The 21,302-nt window shown below is 38.3% G+C and overlaps 1 protein-coding gene across 8 annotated transcripts in view; it reads left to right on the plus strand.

The window, feature by feature from the left end:
- ATP8A1 (ATPase phospholipid transporting 8A1) overlaps positions 1 to 21,302 on the plus strand; it is a 219,998-nt gene that overhangs the window by 91,741 nt on the left and 106,955 nt on the right. For all 8 annotated transcript variants that reach the window (XM_090266926.1, XM_090266927.1, XM_090266925.1 and 5 more), the window contains 6 exons: positions 172 to 277; positions 1,538 to 1,620; positions 6,263 to 6,312; positions 11,174 to 11,243; positions 16,040 to 16,124; positions 18,340 to 18,479. In XM_090266926.1, coding sequence (XP_090123052.1) covers positions 172 to 277; positions 1,538 to 1,620; positions 6,263 to 6,312; positions 11,174 to 11,243; positions 16,040 to 16,124; positions 18,340 to 18,479 — 534 coding nt within the window. The remainder of the gene's footprint in view (positions 1 to 171; positions 278 to 1,537; positions 1,621 to 6,262; positions 6,313 to 11,173; positions 11,244 to 16,039; positions 16,125 to 18,339; positions 18,480 to 21,302) is intronic.

Below are 21,302 nucleotides of genomic sequence, written 5' to 3' on the forward strand. Positions count from 1 at the left end.
TTTTAGTTAAAAATTTATTTTATTCATAATAGATGTTGTCTTCTTAGCCATAACCTCACACCCACAATGTTTAACAGCTGCACTCTTAATACAAAGATATGAAGTAATATTGCTATCATTAGTGCCAAAATGTTTAAATTAAGAGGCCTAACATATGTTTATTTCTTACAGCCAACTGCTCCTATCATATGTGAATTTCTTACAATGATGGCAGTTTGTCACACAGCAGTACCAGAGCGAGAAGACGATAAGATTATTTATCAGGCAGCATCTCCAGGTACAAATGAAGCAATTGTGGTTTACTTTTTCAGTGGAGAATTGTTCTGAAATTTGAGATTGTCAAGAAAAAAGATCAATTTAATTTGAAGAAGTAAAATTATCTACTTATGTTTTTTAGATAAAAAAGTTTATTTACTAATTAGAAAAACCTTGGTTTTCATATTTAAATATATCTATATGTTAAATTATAAAACTTTGAATATGTAAGATTTGGTAGATGACATAATTATATGAAATTTGAAAAAATTCACAGAAGTGAGAAATATTTTTTTATATGCACATAGTAAGTTCTCCCTTCTTTACAGAACTTAGTGGAAAACTGTTTTTGCACATAAGCAGACAGGAAAAGGAAGATCTATTTGCCTGAATAGTGTGCATTTAAGAACACGAATTTTTCTTTCCTTTTTTGGGGAATGATAATCAAGGACCTTGTTGGGATTTATTTGGCTGAGGAAAGTTTACACATTTGAAGGGAGTCCGTAAAATAATGTATTAGCACAGTTAGCAGTATTTCATCTTAGGCTTAATTTTAGACCTGTTCTCAATGTAAAATTGAGTATAGAGTCAATTCAGTTATTGTAAGATTTTAGGAAAGAAGGAACACACTTTGGAGAACTTTGTTATAAGTACTTTAAACTGTATTCTAAACCAGTACCTGTAACCTTGTAGAATGTACCAAGTTTCTTGTAAGTATGAGAAATGTTGCATCTCATATTGTTGGGATAGAATGAACTCTATCCCACACCCTCCCCTCAGCTATAAGAAGGTTTGCTGTAACACGACGATGACACTAATATATGATAAAATAAAGCATCAATTCACTTATATCCATTTAAATTGAATTTTCACTTAGTAGCCTCAGTTTTTCTACAATGAACATTTTAGGAGGAAAAATATAAAATGTAAGAAGGCGGTTTCATATCATTCATTTTGAGAAAGGTTTTCTAGAAAATATGCTGGACCAAGGGGTACATGTAAATTTTCCTTCTTGTGTATGAATAAGAGTGAGACTTTTCCTTCAGAAATACGATGCTGGGGTCTATACCTCTCTCAGGTTCTTCAAATAATTTTACTTATTCCTTTGGCATTGTCATTTTATTTTTAAAGAAATAGGTTTCAATAACAAGAGCCAGAATAAAAATAATTTTAATTCTTTGAAAATTAAACAGCAAGTTGCATTACAGTAATGTATTTCTCTTGTATCGGGGATTATTTTTATTTCACTGTATATTTGCTCTCTCCTGTTTTCCCAAAACAGATGAGGGAGCCTTGGTCCGAGCAGCCAAGCAATTGAACTTTGTTTTCACTGGACGAACACCTGACTCAGTGATTATAGATTCAGTAAGTTATTTATTTCCAGGTCTTTCTTTCATCAGAGTAAACATATGCATAGCTTCAAAAAGAAAATAATACCAAAAGGCTCATAATAAAATAGAACTTCTCTCCTCCAGTTCCGCTCTCCAGAATCAACCACTTTCTGTTCTTTAACTCTTTCTTCATATGTCTCACATTTTCAAAGAATACATGTGATTAAAGATATATCTTTTGATCTTTTATTTCAGACGTGTCTACCGACCTCCTGTTTTATTATGTTAAATGAGGACTTATCTCTCCTGACTCACCATCCCTTCCCAATGTTATTATAATTATATTACAATTTTTGGTTAAACCAGTATTCAGATTTAGTTTTTATAATGGGCAAAAGACTTGAACAAACATTTCTCAAAAGAAGATACATGAGTGGCTCATGAACACATGAAAAAACACTGTTAGTTATCAGGGAAATGCAAATTATAATCACAGTGAGGTACCACTACATACCACCAAAAGGACTAAAATTAAAAACATTACACCAAACGTTAACGAGAATGTAGAGCAAGCAGAGCACCTGGGTGTTGCTAGTGGGCATGTAACATGATGCAGTCCCTTTGGAAAAACTTGAGAGTTTTCTAAAACAGGTAACCTTACATCTCACCTGGCCCAGCAATTGCACTCGCAGGTAACCAGGAAAAATTAAAGCTTATGTCCACAAAACAAACATTTAGTGGATTGTTCGTAGCAGCTTTTTCGTGGTAGCCAGAAACGGGAAACAAACCAAACGTTCATGAATAGGATGATGGATAAACAGATTTGTGCTACCCTCATACAATAGAATATCTAAATGATAAAAAGGAATGAATTATTGATTCATCAGTAGTATGGATAAATCTCAAAAACATTATGTTGAGCCAACAAAAAAACCAGACACAAAAGAATGCCTGCTCCTTAATTTCATTTATATGCAGCTAGAGATCATGCAAAAGTGATTTATGATGATAGAATTCAGAAGAGTGGTTGCCTCAGGCTCAGGGAGGAGATTGATTGGAAAAGGGCACAGAGGAATTTACAGGGTGATGAAAATATTCTGTAGCTTGATTGGGGCGGTGATTTCACCAAGTATGCCTTTATCAAACTATACAATTTTCATTGAACTATACATTTAAGGAATATGCATTTTATTATATATAAATTATATCTCATTAAAGAATTATTATTTAGTGTTTATATGATTAACACCTGTAGTGACATTCATAGCTAAACTTCATTGTATTGAGATTATTTTCTTATTTTAATTTTGTTTCCTGACATAAAATTATTTCCTGAAAATATTTTTTATTTTTTTAAGATAAATTTCTATATTTTTCAATTCCTTAAGCTTCTTCTACCTCTTAGTAATTGTCCCCATACCTTCTCGGTAAACCTTTTATCAGATAACCTGTAGTTAGCAGTTTTGTCTTGAGACATCCTTCTTGAAATCCTCCATTTTCCTTGGTCTGGGCCAGTTTCATTCTAAGGTCTGCTTCCAGGACATTTGAAATTTCTTTAGATTTTCTCAGGTTTAGGACTATTTCTTATATCTCATATCTTCTTTCTTAGTGAACGCCCTCGTTTTGATGGAACACACCTACTCAGTGAGTTTCGTCCAGTTAAAAAAGTAGTTGCAGAACAGAGGACACAGTAGTGTCAGCCCTCAGCGAACCCGGTTCCTGACCCTTGGGCTCTCCCATGTCCTGGCTGACGGTTTACGGTCTTACAGTTGTCACCCTGGATTTGCGGTCCTATCTTCCTGGGGATTTTATTCACCTTTATCCTGTGTAGATCTCCTATTTCCTAAATGCCATGTCTTCCTTGTTCTTGGTTTACTCTCTCGTTTTTGTGGAACACATGCTTTAGTGACTTCTTTGGAAATGATGCATGGGGAATTATTTATTAGCTCACTTATTAGTCTTTTTAAATCTAAACTTTTCTTTTTTACCTTACCATTATGCTTAATAATTGATAGTCTGGCTGAAAATAGAATTCTAGGGTGGAAATCGTTTTCCTTAAGAATTCTGATTGCTTCACTATCTTCCAGCTTCCAAGTACACCTAACTGAGAAGTCAGAAGCCACCGTGACGCCACATCTTCTGTGACTTGCCCCCACTCCACCTCTCCTCTCTCCAGAAGGTTATAGGATCTTCTTTGTCCTAAAAGCTTTGAAATTTCATGATCATGTGCCTTTGTGGGAATATTTTAACCCATTATACTGAGCACTGAGTGAACCCTTTTCTGTTTGGAAATTGATGTGCTGGTCTTCAGTTCTGGAAAATTTTCTTGAATGATTCCACTCTCCTTCCCTCGTTTTGCTCTGCTCTCTCTTTAGAATTCTTGAACTGATCTTTAACTTTTGTGTCTGCTTTGCAGGTCTTTGCCTTTTTGTTCTACTTTTTGGAAGTTTTCCTCGGCTTTATCTTCGTACCCTTCTATTAATTTATTTTTTATTTTTGTTCTCATGTTTTTGATTTCCAGAGCTCTTTTTGTCCTTTCAATATTTCTTTTTTAATAGTGTCCTTTTTTATTTCATGCATGTCATACTGTGCTGCTCTGAGAGGAGTGATGATAGGTTTTTGTGAAGTTTTTATTTAAAAAGAAATTTACTAAAAAAAAAAAAAAAGAAATTTACAAGCATAGCAATTTAATTAAACAGTAGTTTTTATCAGAGTATGAAATGGTTAAACTGCCACTGCGGTTGTTTTCTTTTTTGGGGGGGGGGGTGTGATCATTGTTTTGGGAAAAGTATACTTCACCAGAAATTAAACACTGACTTTGAAATATTCTTTCCCAACGTTTCTCACTTTCTGTTTACAAGAAATGAGCCTTGTTTATGGTAAATGATAGATTCTACCAGGTCTTTGACAAGAACTACAAGGTGTAGAATAGTAAGGCCAATTACTCCTATGCCACCAAGGAGTAGCACACAGGGTATAAATATTAATCACAAAAAACATAGGAATGGTTACAAGCAAGCTTATTGTTTGAAACACTTTCTTCACAGATCGCATTAAAACGCATAGACTTGCTAATGCAGAGATATTTCCAGTGGTATAAGGCACTGCAAACAGTTTGATTGCCATCAGAAAGCCACAGCAGTGCAGTTTCAATGACAGAACAGAAAAGGCCACCTATGAAGTATATGACAGACCACTCACTCTGGTGTTGAAACCAAGTGAAGGGGCCCCCAGGGCCTGCTCACCAGCCCTTCCTCCCATGCCCACCAGAAAACCCAGAACCTGAAATTCCGTAGGCCAACACCAAGTTGTTTGTGCTTTTGAATTCTTTTTCTTCCGAATTGCTTTGATCTGTTTGTTTTGGGTATCCAAGTTTCATGTCAGCAGCTTCCTTAGATGTCTCTTCATCTTTGAGATGCTCTTGGTTAAGAATGAGGAACTTGTCCTGATTGGTGTGGCTCAGTTGGTTCTATTCCCAGTGAGGGCACATGAGTGGGTTGCGGGTTTGGTCCCCAGTTGGGGCACATGCCAGAGGCAACCAATCGATGGTTTTTTTCCTTCCATTTCTCCCTCCCTTCACCTCTTTCTAAAAATAAATAAATGGAATCTGAAATAAAAAAGAGTGAGGAACTTGGAAGCTGATGTGGCAGTTCTGAACATACGAGGTATCAACAATGAGCCTCATGGTAGGGTTGCCTAGTGGGATTGATGTGGGGAGCTGTGATGTCTGTACGTTTAGGGCTCCCCTTGGGCTTTTGGACTCCCCAAAGAGTGATCTTCCAATTTCTGCCTGGAGAGATCCGGCTGCCACAATGTAGGGAGCTAAGCAGGTTGGGGCATTGGGGCCCAGCATTTAGCATCAGTAGAACAATGCCGTGTCTTCAACTGGGCCAGTCAACTTCTAGACAGAAGAGCCTCTGTTTACCTCTGCTCTTCCACCACTGTGCAGGAAGGGCCAGTGCCAAGGGCTGCTTTTCAGTGAGCTCATACCCAGTCCTCCCCGTTCTAGGCACCTCCTTCTACCTCACAATTCTGGAGCTATCTGGTATTTCACTTCCTCGTGCCTTTTAAGGATGGTGTAGTGCAAATCCAGTTGGTTCTCAGCTTTTCCGTGACTACTGTAGCATTTGACCTTTCTATGTTTGTTAAGTAAGATACCACTCATTGATCTCTTTTCAAATGTTTGGTACTATTGTCTCTTTTCTTATTTTCCTGCCATTACAAGGCTCTTTCTTTTTAAGTGTTTGCTCTCATTTTAGTAGGGCTTTGGGAAGGATGAAAATTAAATGTGAATATTCAATTTTCCATCTTAACCTGAAAGTAAGTTCAATAAAACATGATATATTTCAAAAGGGACAATTTGCTGTTATTGACTTTTTTTTTTTTTAACATTAAAATTTCATGACTGCCCTGATTAGAAGATCTCTGGTTGGATTCCTGGTCAGGGCACATGTCTGAGATGCAGGTTCGGTCCCCAGTCTGGGTGCATATGAGAGGCAAACAATCAATGCTTCTCTCTCACATTGATGTTTCTCTCCCTCTCTTTCTCCCTCCTTTCCCCTCTTCTAAAACTAAATAAAAAAGATCTTTTTAAAAATTTTCATGACTAAGCTTTATTTCTAAGAAGCCAAAGATATTTCCACCTTTATGTAATCATGTGTTCCTTTTCTTCATAGCTGGGGCAAGAGGAAAGATACGAATTGCTCAATGTCCTGGAGTTCACCAGGTAAAACATCTGCTCTGTGATTTGTGGGTATGAGATAAATTTTTTATCTATTGTTATTTCTTCCCTTTAAGTAAGTCAGAAAGTAAGCTTAAGTAAGAAAGTAAGCTTTCTTTTATTTAACTAAATTTATTTAGACAAAATATTAAGTTAAAATCTTCAGGAAAGTTTTTAGTTTTCATAGTAGATAAATCAGCTTCTTTCAGAATGTGGCAAGATATGGCCCTGAAGATACTGTAAAACCATTTTTCACCATGACTGTCTGCATCACAGCTGTGGGGTGAAGGACCAAGAGTCTTACCACTAATGATCTGGAAACATTGTTATACTTGGAATGACCAAGATTTACATGGAGTGAAGATGAATCCAACTTAGGAACCCACCATTCTAATTATGTGCTCATTATATCTAATTGTCTTTGAGGTTCTGGAAAACATCTTTCTCTCCCTATTAGGTATAAAACCAGTTACTATCTGGTAGGAAAGAGCAGAAAGCCAAGAGATTATTCTACTTAGTTCATTTCTTAAGGTCAAATAATAGTCCTTCTCTTATAATCAGTGATATCTCTGTGAGTTTTAGACATTCCCACATGACTATGTAGTTTCCCAACTGACCGACATTCTTCGAGCAAATAGCCTTCAGCTGCAGATAGGAGGGTCTTTAAAGTTTGCATCACTATTCACAGGACACAAAAGTTTCTTCAAGGCCACGGGCAGGGAGTAATGCTGCTGTTCAAACATGAAATAAGCATCCATCTTTTTTCCTGAACTCACTCCATCAGGCAAGCGTGTATACTGACTAGAAAAGGCACTTCCTTTTCTCTGCCAACTTTGGTTGCTGCGTTGGTTGGGAATGACCATATGCCAGTGGTTAGTATCAAAAGTAATGGGGTCTGTCTAATTTATTATTTAAACATTGTTTTCTTTACTTGTATGCACTGAAAGGCTCAAAGGAAAACGCCTAAGAATGTGGATGATTAACTGTAACAGAGTATTCCCAAAGTGTGTCCTCCATGTCTTTCCTTTTCCATGTCAAAGTGACTTTTTCCTAAGCCTCCTTATATTATATGTATAAAATATTGTAAATAATATATCAACTAGCATGTGGATATGTTTGTTTATTAACATGCACTTAGAAGTCCTATGTAAAGTGATAGGTGCCAAGAAGAAAAATAAAGCAAGGTTGGGAGTTTAAGCTTTTTCAAAATGCTACGATGGGGGTAGGCTTCAGGGTGAAAGTGAAAAAAGTGAGTAAGGCGGTATCAAAACAGACTGTGAAAGACATTAGTGGTTTAGTCTAGGATGATGGTAGTGAAAATAAAGCGAAGATGATAGAATCCATGCACCTTGAGGGATGTCATGGGGACTTGGGATGGATTGGATGTGGAAGGAAAGGAGGGAGGGGTAAGAGACTTTGGCATGAATAGCTGGGTTGACAGAGGTACTGTTTACACAGATGGAAGATACAGGAGTAGGTATAGAGGTGGAGGATGAGATGTTTGAATTGAGTTTTAAATGCCTGTGAGATACACAAATGGAGGAGTCAGGGGCAGGCAAGTGGGTACAATGGCCTGGATGGAATATAAGTTCTGTCAATGGTACCTAAAGCCATGAAGATGCGTTGGGTCTCCTGGATGCAAACTGTAGAGCAGCGGTTCTCAACCTTTCATAGGGGTTGCCTAAGACCATCGGAAAACACATATATAATTACATACTGTTTTTGTGATTAGTCACTATGCTTTAATTATGTTCAATTTGTAACAAAATACATCCTGCATATCAGATATCTATATTACGATTCATAACAGTAGCAAAATTACAGTTATGAAGTAGCAATGAAAATAACCTTATGGTTGGGGGTCACCACAACATGAGGAACTGTATTAAAGGGTCACGGCATTTGGAAGGTTGAGAACCACTGCTGTAGAGTGAGAGAAATAAGAAAGGCTGAAGACTGAGCCATGAGTAACTCCAGCTTCTAAGGGTTGATTAGGAAAAAGGAATTGTCCAAGAGACTGCTTTGTAGAAGAGAAGTAGAGGAAAATGACAGAGCCCAAAGAAGAGGGTGATTTGGGGGAGATAATGGTCCTCAGTGTGAGAAACTGCTGCGAAGTCCGGTAAGAGGAACGTTGAAAAGCATGTGTTGGGCTTAGCCATTCCATGCAGTGGTGAGTAGAGAGGGTGATGTGAGGAGAGAGGGTGATGCTGGGAAGGGGAGGGAGAGGAGATAAGTGGGGAGGGAGTGCATAACAATGGTTTCAAAAAGTTGAGCTGTTGAAAGGGGATGTGGTTCAGTGGGGGGAGGGCTGTTTGGGAAGATACTAGACCCTGTTTAAATATGGATGAGAAGAATCTGTCCTAGAAGGGGAGCATGAAGATTCAGGAGAGCACTGTAACTTTAGGGCTGAGGTTACTAAGAAAGAGGGATGAGAGAAGGTTCATAGCACAAGTGGAAAGAAGGTCCCTGATAGCGAAAGAAACATTTCCTGCTTGTTTCGAGAAAAGGCACAGAGAGGAGGGTGCACAGTAGATAAATGTGTGGGTTTTGATGGCAGAAGGAATAGGGGTTCCTTGTCTGAGGCTTTCTTCAAGGCATGGTGTAAAAATTCAAAGGGTCTGGATCAATGGGGGTGCAGTGGGGACTCGGAGAATGGAGAAGGTGTTCATGGTGATGCAGCGGTGAGAGAAAAAGCTTGTTGGAAAAAACTCTAGTGGGTTCCTGGACAGTATGGAGCTATTGACATTGGTATGATGTATTTACTAATCACTGTGGCTGGGTGACTTTTCTCCAGCAAAGTCCCCATACTCAACTGTACCACAGAAATGGTTCCCATTCACTCAGGATGTAGAGTTTTGCCAAGAGAAGAGAAGTTGATGAGTTTGGGACCATGGCATCCAAGCTGGATTCAGAAAGACATGAACCAAGAAGGGCTGAGAGAGAAGGAACTCTTACCTCTGGGGACACAGCATGGAGCCTGGAGGGTATTAGGCTAGTAAAATAAGCCAGACAAATAACGACAAATACCGTATGATCTCACTTAGATGTGGAATCTAATGAATAAAATAAACTAACAAACAAAATAGAAACAGACTCATAAATCCATAGAACAGACTGACATCTGTCAGAGGAGGGAGGGAAGGGAGGCTGGGTGAATAGGTGAGGGAACTAAGAAAAAAAAGAAAAATAACCTCATAGATAGACAACAATATGGTGATTACCAGAGGGAGACGGGGATGGCAGTAGGGAGGAGTGGGTAAAAGGGGAGGTAAATAGCGAAGAAAACTTGACTTCGGGTAGTAAACACGCAATACAAAATCAAGATGATGTATTATAGCACTGTACCCCTGAAACGTATAGTTTTATTAACCAATGTCACCCCAAGAATTCAATAAATAAAAAAAAGGAGAATACAGATGTCATGACAAAGGAGGCCCAAACAGATATTGTCCTAAAGAAAAGGGATGGAGATCAGAGGTACTAGTGCAGTCATTTGTCACAGAACAATTGGGATATGTTCTAAAAATGGCCCAGAAGGTGGTTGCATCTTCATGCGAATGCTTAGGGGCTGTGATGAGCAAAACAACACGAGATTAAATCAAGCACAAGAGAAAATGAGCCATTGAGGGACACAGTAAACACAAGATGGAAGGCTGCTGCTGGCCTAACAGATCATGTGTTTTACAACATGCTTCTTTTTAACAAGTAGAGTACACTCTGAAGTAACTAGAAAAAGTATAGCATGGCAGATATATAAACCAGTAATATAAGCTTCTATTATCATTATCAAGTAGGTACCGTACATAGTTGTACATGCTGTACGTACATACAACTGGCAGCGCAGTAGGTGTGTCTACACCAGCATCACCACAACCACGTGAGAAACGTGTAGCGCTATGGCATTAGGATGGATTCAGTAGGCAATAGGAGCTCCATTATAACCTTATGGGGCCTCCACCATATATGCGGTCCATCACTGACCAAAATGTCACCGTGTGGTACGTGACTGCACAATGGAAATATAGATGGGGTGAGAGAAGGCTAAATATTTCTAGATACTTCTGAAAGAATGCGCTGGCTGTGGGCTACGACCCTGCATTTCCCTGCTACATCATGTAGGACTTGTCTCGGTTTCCTAGCAGCAGAACATTGTCAGGTAAAACAGAGATACAGACATTTGAGGGGACCTACTCTACGTAGCACTGTACCAGTGTGTTCTGTTCAGGGTTGTTCGATGTCTCTTTGCTAATACTTTGCAAGGTGTATATTTGACTAACAGTTTTTATTAAACTGCTTCTATCACCAATACGATGTTAAAATGTGCTCATTAGCTTAGCTTTGTGATATAAATTTGGTTTTTGCACGATGCTAGTGGCTCTCTAGTAATCATTGAAAAGCAGTAGTTGTGAATGTTTACGTCATTTTTAAACTGCTAGTGTTTGCCTTTATGTGTGATTAGGTATGTACTTAAATTGATCATCATTTCTGTTTTTAATAGCAGCTGTGCCTTGCAATTCATCCTAAAATATCTGGCTTCAATGTTTTTTTTTTTTAAATCTGAACACATTGAACCAGAATTCTCTTTTACCCTGGTGGGTACTAACTCTTGCCGGTCTCAGGGGAGCTGTTTTATAAATTGTTCCTCTAGGGCAGCAGATGGTACCCTGGTGCCTTGAAAAATATAAAGCAACTTTCAAAGGTACCCAACTGTACACGCAGGGGAGGATTTGCATATGTGGAAGGCTAGGGCTCATAATTTGATCAAATTTATTTTTTCAGTGTGACTATTAAAAAATGTGAGGCATAACAAACATATAAATGCATATTCTTGTATGATGACACCTTATGGAAAACCTTTTTCTTTCAGCGCTAGGAAAAGAATGTCGGTGATTGTTCGCACTCCATCCGGGAAATTACGACTTTACTGCAAAGGAGCTGTAAGTTTTTATTTTTGTCTTTTGCAGTTTTGATTTATGATGGTTTCTAATGTATATGTTAAGCATTCTGCTATAGAAATGTAACACAGATGTTTAGCATGAAGTTGCTGACATCCACTTTGGTTGGTGTTTTATAGTAATAGTGTTTGGCCTCTTCTGGTGAAATGTGGAATTCCTTCTGGATAAATTTGGTGTTTGAAAAGTTTGGCCTAGGTTACTTATATTTAATATTTGATACATAATATTTGAAGTTTATATTATATAACCAACTTGGAAGACACTTAAATACAGAAAATATTTTTTAATTCTATTAGAAATGTAGTGGTCCACAACAGTTTGAATATACTTTTTTAAATACCACTGAAATGGGGAAAAGCTGGATCACAATTACTGCTCTAATTTCTTCGTGGGGTGATCACTATTTGTCTTGTATTGTTTAAAATAATAAAGAATTTTAAATTATTGGTTGGCCTTAGTATATTGGCAGGTGTGATTGGCAGAAACAGTAAGATGTCATTCTAACTTAACGTTCCTAGTTATGTTTCCACTCACTGAAAAATAAAAATTCTGCTGACCAAGGTCTTTTTTTTTTTTAATTGTTCTTAAAATTAGTATTTTCCCTCTGAATTCTCCTTTCCAGGTACCTAGTCTACATAAACTAGTCAAGTAACTTACCAATCTAAAATTTTGTAATTTTAAATAATAACCTTGCTTTAAAATTATGTGGAACTTGAAAATTGAACTTATTAAGAATCCCAGGCTTTTTACGTAATTTCTGTTGGGAGTGTTTTTCAATGCCTTGGTTTTAAAACATTAAAATGCAATTCTGGAATGCTTTTGTTATAAAGCATTTGGTAGAACTATTGTGATTTCTCATGAATTTAGCTTTAGAATTCCTTTGGTTGTGATTCAAAAAATTAACATTTATTTGCTGTGTGCATTTTATCTACCAGACTTTGAAATGGATGTTGGAGATAAGTAGGAAGATAAGATCCAAGATTTACCAGGAGCTTAAGATTAGTCAGGAAAATATGTATAAAGAGAAGATTAGGATACAACATTAAGGTATATTGTAAAGATCTACAGCTCAATCGTAACATTCAGTGATAAGGGGATAAAGAAAGCCTTTAAGACCTCCCAATTTAAATAGTTGATATATATGTGTCCAGTTGACTATTCCCAACTCACATTCTGTTTTCCTTAGTTTTGAGTAATCTTCTCCCTAGAAACTCTGTTTGGGGAGTTAAAGCATTGACTACGAAATAAAAACATTGGATTCCCTTTTTAAATAATCACAGAGATAGTCTGCATACATTAACTTGCTTATTGCATTGTTTTCCCCCATTTTCAACTTGGCTATGAAATATCATTTAGGAAGTGAGTAACATCAGAAAAGAAATGCATAAGGAGTTACCAGTGGAGGCTGCTGAGGGTAGTCCAGGCAAGTGGTGATAAGGGTCTGAACCAATGTAGTTGCAGACAGGAATGAGAGGACAGAGATTTAGGATGTAGTAATTGATTACATGTGGGTGATGAGGGAAAGATGATCTCGGATTATTATCAGATTTCTGCTTAGCTGACTGAGTTTACTAAGTGATACCACTTTTAAGATAGAAGGTTGGTAGCTACCTCCGAGCCATAAGGCAGAGATACCCTGGATTTCATGGAGGAAGAAATCTAGGGTGCTGATACAGATTTAGGCATTAACAAGTATAGGTGGAGACTAAAAGGGAGCCAGCCTCCCTTCCTTGAAGTTTAAGGCAACAGTGAGCTTCCCGATCATGGGATAAGGCTAAGCAAAACTCCTGCCAGCCTCTGCTGGGTGGTACAGAGACCCATCAGATTGGGATGCAGGCAGAGAGGGAGAAAGCAAGAGCCAAACTGAGGGAGCAAGAACACGGACAACTAGAGCGTGGATTCCAACTCCAGTTGAAATCATCTGTGTGGACCAGTCTGACAACAGATGTTGAGAGTGCGACATGATAAAGAAGTGATCTTTTTTTTTTCAATGAATTATAACAAAAATAAATTGGGGAAAGGAGAGAATGGGGCTAACCTATAGGCTAAATTAGAAATGGTAAATAAATTTAAGAAAGAAGGTCAGTAAATGGAATAAACTCAAGACAGAGTCGAAAGGGTGGGGTTGGAATGGTGAATTGGAAGACAGTGCTGAAGAGTTCATCTAGGATATAGCACAAAGAGATGTGTGTGTGTTTATGGATGACTTATATTTCTTGCCTTTTCCCAGATTTTCTGTAGTGCAGTTGTCTTGCTTTGTTAATGAAAAAAAAAAAGGAAAATTATACAATATACAATTTATATCTGCAATTGAAGTCAATTTAGGAAAAGTTACATTTACACAAATAAGAATTTAATTTATTCAAGAAAATAAAAATCCTACTCCAATATTTACATTCCAGAGGAGAAATTAGAAACATGACTAGTATACTGAATGCTTTAACGACCTGAAAGTGACTGAAAATTTGAATTTAAGTGCCCTCTTAAATAAAATTTTGTTCTATATGCAAAAAGATTGTATCTGAAATTAGTTATCACAAAATACAGATAATTCTGAATGGCACACGTAAACCCAGAACATGTTAGTCTTTATTTAAATGTAGACATGTCTACTGTCTTAAGAAAACCCGCCAGTTCATGAGGGCCCAGCATATTGCAGCCCGTCAGCCTCACCTTGTGATCTGACCTGACAGCATGATCAGATTCCTGGATAATGATTGGCTAATTTATCGCACAATTATCTAGGTAACTTCAATATAAATTGCAGTGGTTATGTAAGTAATTTTGTGAGACCTGTTTTTTTTTTTTTTTCTTTGCTACCGTCTTATTGTTGGCTCTTGTATTTCACTGTATAGTCCCTTCTTTATATGACAATATTGTACGGCGTAGTATTCCATACAAGTGAAATTGTGGGATGATTGTGGATTACTTCAGGTACTCATTTGACACCTCCTTTGAACACCTGCCATGTGCAGGTAACTCTAAGTAAGGACAGAGCAGCATGGAACTTCAGTCTAAATGATAAACTTTTTGAAGGAAAATTCTCCTAAGATTTTTCATCCTGCAGCTCTAGGCTCTTTATGCAAAGAAGTAACTATAATCTGTGCCATGCAACTCTGGCAGCATCCTCTCCCCATGACATTCCACTTTGACCTTTCTGAGGCCACAGCACCAGATCAGCAAACACAGTTAGGATTTCCTGTAAATGTAGACTCAGTGAGTTCTAAGTCTGGCCCCAGGGGTGCACATGCTTTAGTTCCTGTGAAGACACCTTTTTTGGTTCCTAACAATGTACCAAATACTTGATTATTTGATATAGCCCTCTGAGTGCATGAGTATTACTCTGGGTGGAAAGGTGTCTAGATGTATTTATTTTTCACATGTGAGGATGGACAGTTGTGATCATCACTTAAAAATGTGCTGTGTGATTCATGCAGAAAGTCACATTCTGTCCCCTTCTTTCCTCAACACTGGAAGAAGGTAGAAAATTCTCCTATTCTCAGCATCAGTTTCTTCCACCAGAATGCTTAGCTACATTGCAGAATTTCATCTCCCTGGCCTTATCACTTTTGTTTACATGATTTTAATTTTTTTACAGGACTTTCTTAGTTTTAAATGGCCTATTTTAATTTCATTGAAAATTTCATTACCCTCTGGAAAAAACTAGTTCATAAGTTATACCTTTCATTCTCAGGAAGGAGCCATGAGGGTAAATTATCATTTCCTTTGCTTTGCCCCCCTTCCCATCCCGCCACTGAAAAATGAAAAGAAATTCATAATTGGGGCCTGGAATATTCCATCTGTTCTGAGGTCACTAAGTTTTCTGTTTCTCTCAAGGGTTCTAAATCATAGTCCATTAGTCAGCTTCCACATCTCCGCCCTGAGACTAGAGACCCCAAAATGGGTAATACCACTGAGAAAGTAATTGCAGGTAAATGATTTATTTTTTCCTGGTCTAATAAAACCGTGAAGGCCAAGTACTAAAATTCTTAAAATGCTAAATCCAAGCCAAAGAATAACTGAAGGAACAATAGGCAGTTTATAAAGGGGCAAAAGTTAGAGAAACGTAAGTGGTGCGTACAGTTAAAGCTGAAAGGAACTTTCAAGATAATCTAGTAATTAGATTTTTGCAGGCTAAGGAAATTGAGTCTTAAAGCTAACGTGACACAACCGGAAATATTCAGCTCTATGGCATTACTAGGCTTGTCCAAAATTCTCTCTATTCCACCCACGAGCCCTCTCAATGGATTTAGACCCATGCCTGTCAAAATTTGTTCTTTTGTCAGGCCCATCAAGACCCCTCACCCCTAAAAGGTCCAGGAGTGAGTGAGTTTGGGCACTGTGCACAGCAGCATTTGAAAGGCTCTGGGAAGCACGACAGCAAGGCAGGCTCTTCAGCTCTGTTCAACCCAGCGTTTCTGAGAGCTGGACCATTCTTCATTGTAGCACCTGTGAACACTGCAGAGTTCTTTCTGCATCACTTTCAGGTCCGGGGACAGGACCTGCAGTATGCGGGAGGTGCAGTGGTGCCAGAATATGAGGTTTGGAACATTGGAGTAAACTACAAATTCATTCAGAGGAAGAAAGATGAAAAAGACCGGACTAAACCTTATTCACTAGTGTCATCAGGGAACCAGTGATATGAAGGGAAAATATTTTATGCCTTAAAACCGATCAGGTTGTTTTTACACTAATTCGCTGCTAATAATGTTGCCAACATCAATTTGATTAAACTCAGAATGCTCGGTTTAAGTGTACACCTTCTGTTTGTTTTCTAGGACACCGTAATTTATGATCGACTGTCAGAGACTTCAAAATACAAAGAAATTACCCTAAAACATTTAGAGCAGTTTGCTACAGAAGGTGAGTGTTATATTGTAATAAAGCATGATAAAAACTTTTAAAATAATCATAGACTACTGATAGCCTGTGGGATCATTGTTACTATTTTACTTAGAGATTCCTAAAGCAAGGTAGTGATTCATGTTGATTATTTATATTACACTATATGTTTCCACCCATTATATTTATTTTGCTTTCCTATACCTGTTAACATTTTAAGAGACTTTTCTTTCCTTCATGTTAGAGGGTACAGGGTCTATCAATCTGTCCACTTTTTAGAACAGATACGATTTACAGTTTAAATGCTTTATTTAGTATCTCAAGCTGTGCAGAAGAAAAAGAAACAAGGGGCAAAGAACTGGGAATTCTGATCTGAATTAAAAAAGAAAAGAAATAAATCCATATAACTATTTAAATAGTTATTCAGCCTCTGTGTGAGGCCTAAAATTGTGTTCTGTCCTACTGAAATACATGATTCCGTACAACAGGACAGTGCACAGCCCAGGGAGAAGATCTAGTGTAGATAAAAGGAAGTGAGAGTTGTTAAACATTAGGGTCAGTTATACAAGAATGTGTAGAATCTTAACTCTAAACTTAACGGAAGTGGCCAGAGCTGTATCTAAGCCTCCCATGTAACTTTTCACTCTTGTCTTCTTGGGCCGGAACTGGTGCCAATGACACCATGCTGACCTCGGATCAAATCCTTTTCCCTCTTAATCCAAACTGTGAAGAGATAGGAATGATTCAAAGCCTAAGCTTTGAAAAGCAAGGACATAAGGAAACCTCCCGTTTCCTCAAAAAGTGCAAGAGCATAGAGAGGCACGTCCACAGAGTCCAGATTCCTCAAGGAGCAACCTCAGACGGGCTTGGCAGCCACAAGCTACCGAGCATACAGTGCAGGTCAGTCGTTAGCAGAGCAGCTTTCTCCAGAGTAAGTTCCCAGCCAAGTTTCCAAGAGAAACACATGTTCTCTAAGGCCCCAAAGATTTAAGTTCTTCTCTCAGTGATCTGGCAATAGACAACCCTACTGCTTTCTTGGAAGGCTGAGTCCTCTGGGCACTTCATGTCCTGTGTTCACATCTTTCTGACATGTCCCCCCGACCATATTTTCTTTGACCTTAGATTACTAGCACCTAGTTATTCTGAGAGTTAAATGAACTTGAGTGAGGGCCTATCTTTTCGGGAACCTCATTAACGGTATTTGTCATGGCTCTCAGAGGATTCCTGCCCACCTCTTCCTTGCCCCAACCCATTGACTTGCTCCTGGCTGAAGGCAGCCTCCAAGTGAGTTATGAAATTCAGGGACTCTGAGCACTGAGACCAGGTGACCTCAAACATCAACTTTGAATATTTCCCCCAGGTGCTGCTGAGGGGGCTTTTTTGTCATGATTCCTCAGTTTTTTTTAAAGATGTTTTTTATGACTACAGCTTTATGGTGGTAAAGAGCAATAATAAATACAACCCCATATCCCAGTAAGAAGAAGGTGGCGGTCCCCGGAGGCTCATTGGGGTCTCTCTCTTCCTCCCTTCCTAAGCACCTAGGAAGCCAATATGATGAGCCAGCTGCTATGCTCAGTACTGGGGTTCCAGTGTGGCCGGGTCCCCGCCCTCCAGAAGCACTAAGCTAATGTAGGAGACCCACGAGAAAGAAAACGAAACGTTGTCCTCCACACCATAGCAGTGTGTGGGGAGTTCTGCCCAGTGGGATCTGGGTGAGAGGAGGCTGCTTTAAAGAGGTGATTTTAAGAACTGAGACTTAACATAGATGGAAGACAGTCAGCAGAGGGGAGTTGGAAAGGGTGGAATGGAGAAAAAGCGGCCAGCATGTGCAAAGGCCCTGGTATGGAGGAAGTAAATGGCAGAGAACGAGTTTGAAAACAACTGATATATGGTGAACGAGCCAGACTTCACGGTTTGGACTTCATTCTGGGGAACAAGTGAAATATTTCAAGCAGAGGCATAACCTGATAAAATTAGGTTTTAAAAGAAAGTCACTCTAGGCCTGGAAAATGGATGGAAGGCACTGGGAATTGGAATCAGGGTGCCAACTTTAAAGGCTGGGGAAACATTAACATACATTTTACACTAAGGTTTTGTCACACTTGAATCAGACTTCAACATATTTTTGCAATTAAATGAACGTTTTCTAAACGAGACTTTGTTAAATAAAAATGGAAGTGTCAGACTTCTGAATAAAATTTTATTTGGTGTTGGGGGTGTATGTTACCTTTTTCAGGATTAAGAACTTTATGTTTCGCTGTGGCTGAGATTTCCGAGAGCGACTTCCAGGAGTGGCGCACGGTCTATCAGCGCGCATCGACATCTGTGCAGAACAGGCAGCTCAAACTCGAGGAGAGTTATGAGTTAATTGAAAAGGTACGTGGAAGACTGTTTTGCTCATATAGAAAGTGGGGATTCCAGACAACTTCAGCCTTTACTCAAGGGGCCAATAAAATAAAAATCAAAATGTCTTGACACACCACTTACTGTTGAATCTTCTCTGGTCTAAGCATTGACAAATCTTAATACCAGTTAAAAGTTTTTACTGAAAAGTCTCTGGGATGACTTTGTATAGATCTTTATTCACGTCACAATTTTGGAGCTAAAACTAAAAGTTAGTTTAGTCTAGCAATCTCCTTGCCCATGTATTTATTCCATTGCCTCTGCGTCACTGAAGATACACATGCCCCACTCCACACACACATACACACACACACGTACACAGGCACACAAGTTACAATGCATGTGCACATAAGAAAAGTGTGTAATATGTAATTCAAAATAATAGAATAACTATTGTTTATGTGACTGTAGCTAGCAATAAAGAATATGTCAGTCAGAAATTATTCATCCATCATTTTTGTCACAACTAAAATTGCCCTCATTTTACTACGCAAAAGACCAAGGCTCTTGAACCCCCAGATGATAGACACACTATGATTCATGCTGTATAAATACTAAGAAATCTTGCTTCCTTAACTAAGAACAGCAAACTTCTCTACATAGTACTTACTGTGTGCCAGGTGCTATTTATAGCACTTGAATCTATTAACTTATTAAATCTTCACAACATCCCTTTGAGGTAGGTACCATCAATTACCCCAATTTCCCAGTTGAAGAAATCAAGGTAACAGAGAAGTTAAGTAATTCGGCTGAGGTTGCACAACTCATAAGAGGACAAGCCAGAATTCTCAGTCTGGCTCCAGAGTTCATGCTCTTAGCCGCTCAAATGTCTTCATTGTAATCTCACTTTCTGTTAAATAACTTCCTTCAACTGTACTCATGTTTGTACTACGTGGAATCAAGCTTCCTGTTAGCTACAGTTTATTTGATCTTGCTTTCAGGTGAGTAAAAGCCAACATTTTTTTTCCACCTTCCACTACCGGCCTCTCTGGGAAATGTCACATTTCAACTGCAGGCAGTTCTTTTTGTTGTATATAGTCACCACATGTGACTCTAGGTACTGTCCTCCTATGTCCTCAATAGATAATGATCACTTCAGGACCATCTTCCTCTTATATTTAAATTTATTTTTGTATCCTGCTTATTTCTCAGAAGACTTGTGATAATATCTATGGTACCTTTCAACCTGCTAACCTTCCCACTCCTAATTTTACATGTGCACATAGCAGGAGGCTTGTTTTATTAATCAACTATTGAATTTATCTTTTTTTCCTAACACACTTATTTATGATTATGTCTTGGAGTATCATGTGGAGAAATAAAATAATTTTTATTTATGAGGCCATGACCATAATCTCTTTCAATCTCTCCAGCCAGTCCCATGTCTTCAAGCATTAATAGTATTGATTTTTAATATTTTGCTTTTCTCACCCTTCAAGAAGTAAAAAAGAACTAAAATTTTACTCTGTTTGGAAGTGCTCCTGTCTCCTTTCTGCACAGCCTGAATATAATGTAGCCGGCTTTTTCCTCCATGCTAATGAGATGGATTGAAAATGGATTTTAGATATTAAATTTTGTTTCTTTGTGAAGCATACTGTAGAAAACTCTGGAGTTGAATGTTTAATATGCCTAACATTTTTAATGACTGTCCTAGAATTTATAGATTAGATTTTGTAGGTTAAACAATGGTGGTGATTGTGTGTGTGTGTTTGTGTAGTATATGTTATTAAAAGCCTTGTGACTTCCATCTTTAAATGAAATAGATGTTTAACCTCTTACCAGCAGATGGCGACGGTGAGTCATGTTGAAATTTAAGTTTAAGTTTGCAAATACAGAAGTCTCCCTTACAACTACCTTGTTCCCAAAATAAATGGAAAAGGTAATTTATAGCTAATTCCTCTTCAGTTTGTGAAAAGCCATGGTCTAAGTTTTATTGAAAAATCTAAGATCCAGAAAGGTTACAGTCCCCTTATTCAGCCAGCTTGTTTCAAATTAGGACTGATTTCCTTATCCATCTTTACCCCAGAAGCCATAGTTTCATTCATTTATTCACAATGGGCGGTTAATAGATGTTAGTTAGTATGCAAAAGTCAACAATGAGTACTCAGCCATGGGCCCCTGCATGGGGTGGTCTGAATGGATTCCTTAAGGGTATCTGAAGGAGCACAGAGGAGTGACACACAAACTAGATCCAGGGGACACTTTCGAAGAGGGGGTAACTTTGGAAATGAGCCTCAAAAGATTATTTTACCAGTTAAAGGAGAGTAGGAGTCTTTCAGGGGGAAAAATAGGCACAATGACTAGGAAGGGGTCTTCACAACTGAGAGCCATTTCTCTGAAAAATTCTTTTTCCAACCCTGACCGTTTAGTATCTCTAGAGCCAGGTTGATTCCTTGTCTTCACTAGTCTGCACTCCATGCTGTGTTAAAACCAGCTGGGCTTAGCATCCCATAGGACGGTGGCAGCTGCCATCGAAGCCACCCTAGTGAGGTGGTGTCCACATGTCAGACCACAGACTCTGCTGGTGTGTCACCTGGCTTTCAATTCAGCTGCCACAGTCCACAGTCCATCCATTTTGGCTCTTTGGCTATTTTAATTGAGAGGTATTATGTAATCTTTAAATGTGATTGGAATCTATTTTTTAATGTAGAACATAATAGTGGACTTACCATGTAAGATAGTGAATTTTAAACTGAGAGTGATTCTCAAATCTCTCTCTCTCTCTCTCTCTTTTCCTCCCCTCTCCTCCATTTTTCCAAACAAAATATTGCCTGAATCATAATTTATATGTAATCT

Source organism: Furipterus horrens, unplaced genomic scaffold, assembly GCF_987537825.1.
Source record: "Furipterus horrens unplaced genomic scaffold, mFurHor1.1.pri manual_scaffold_2, whole genome shotgun sequence".
Lineage (NCBI taxonomy): Eukaryota > Metazoa > Chordata > Mammalia > Chiroptera > Furipteridae > Furipterus > Furipterus horrens.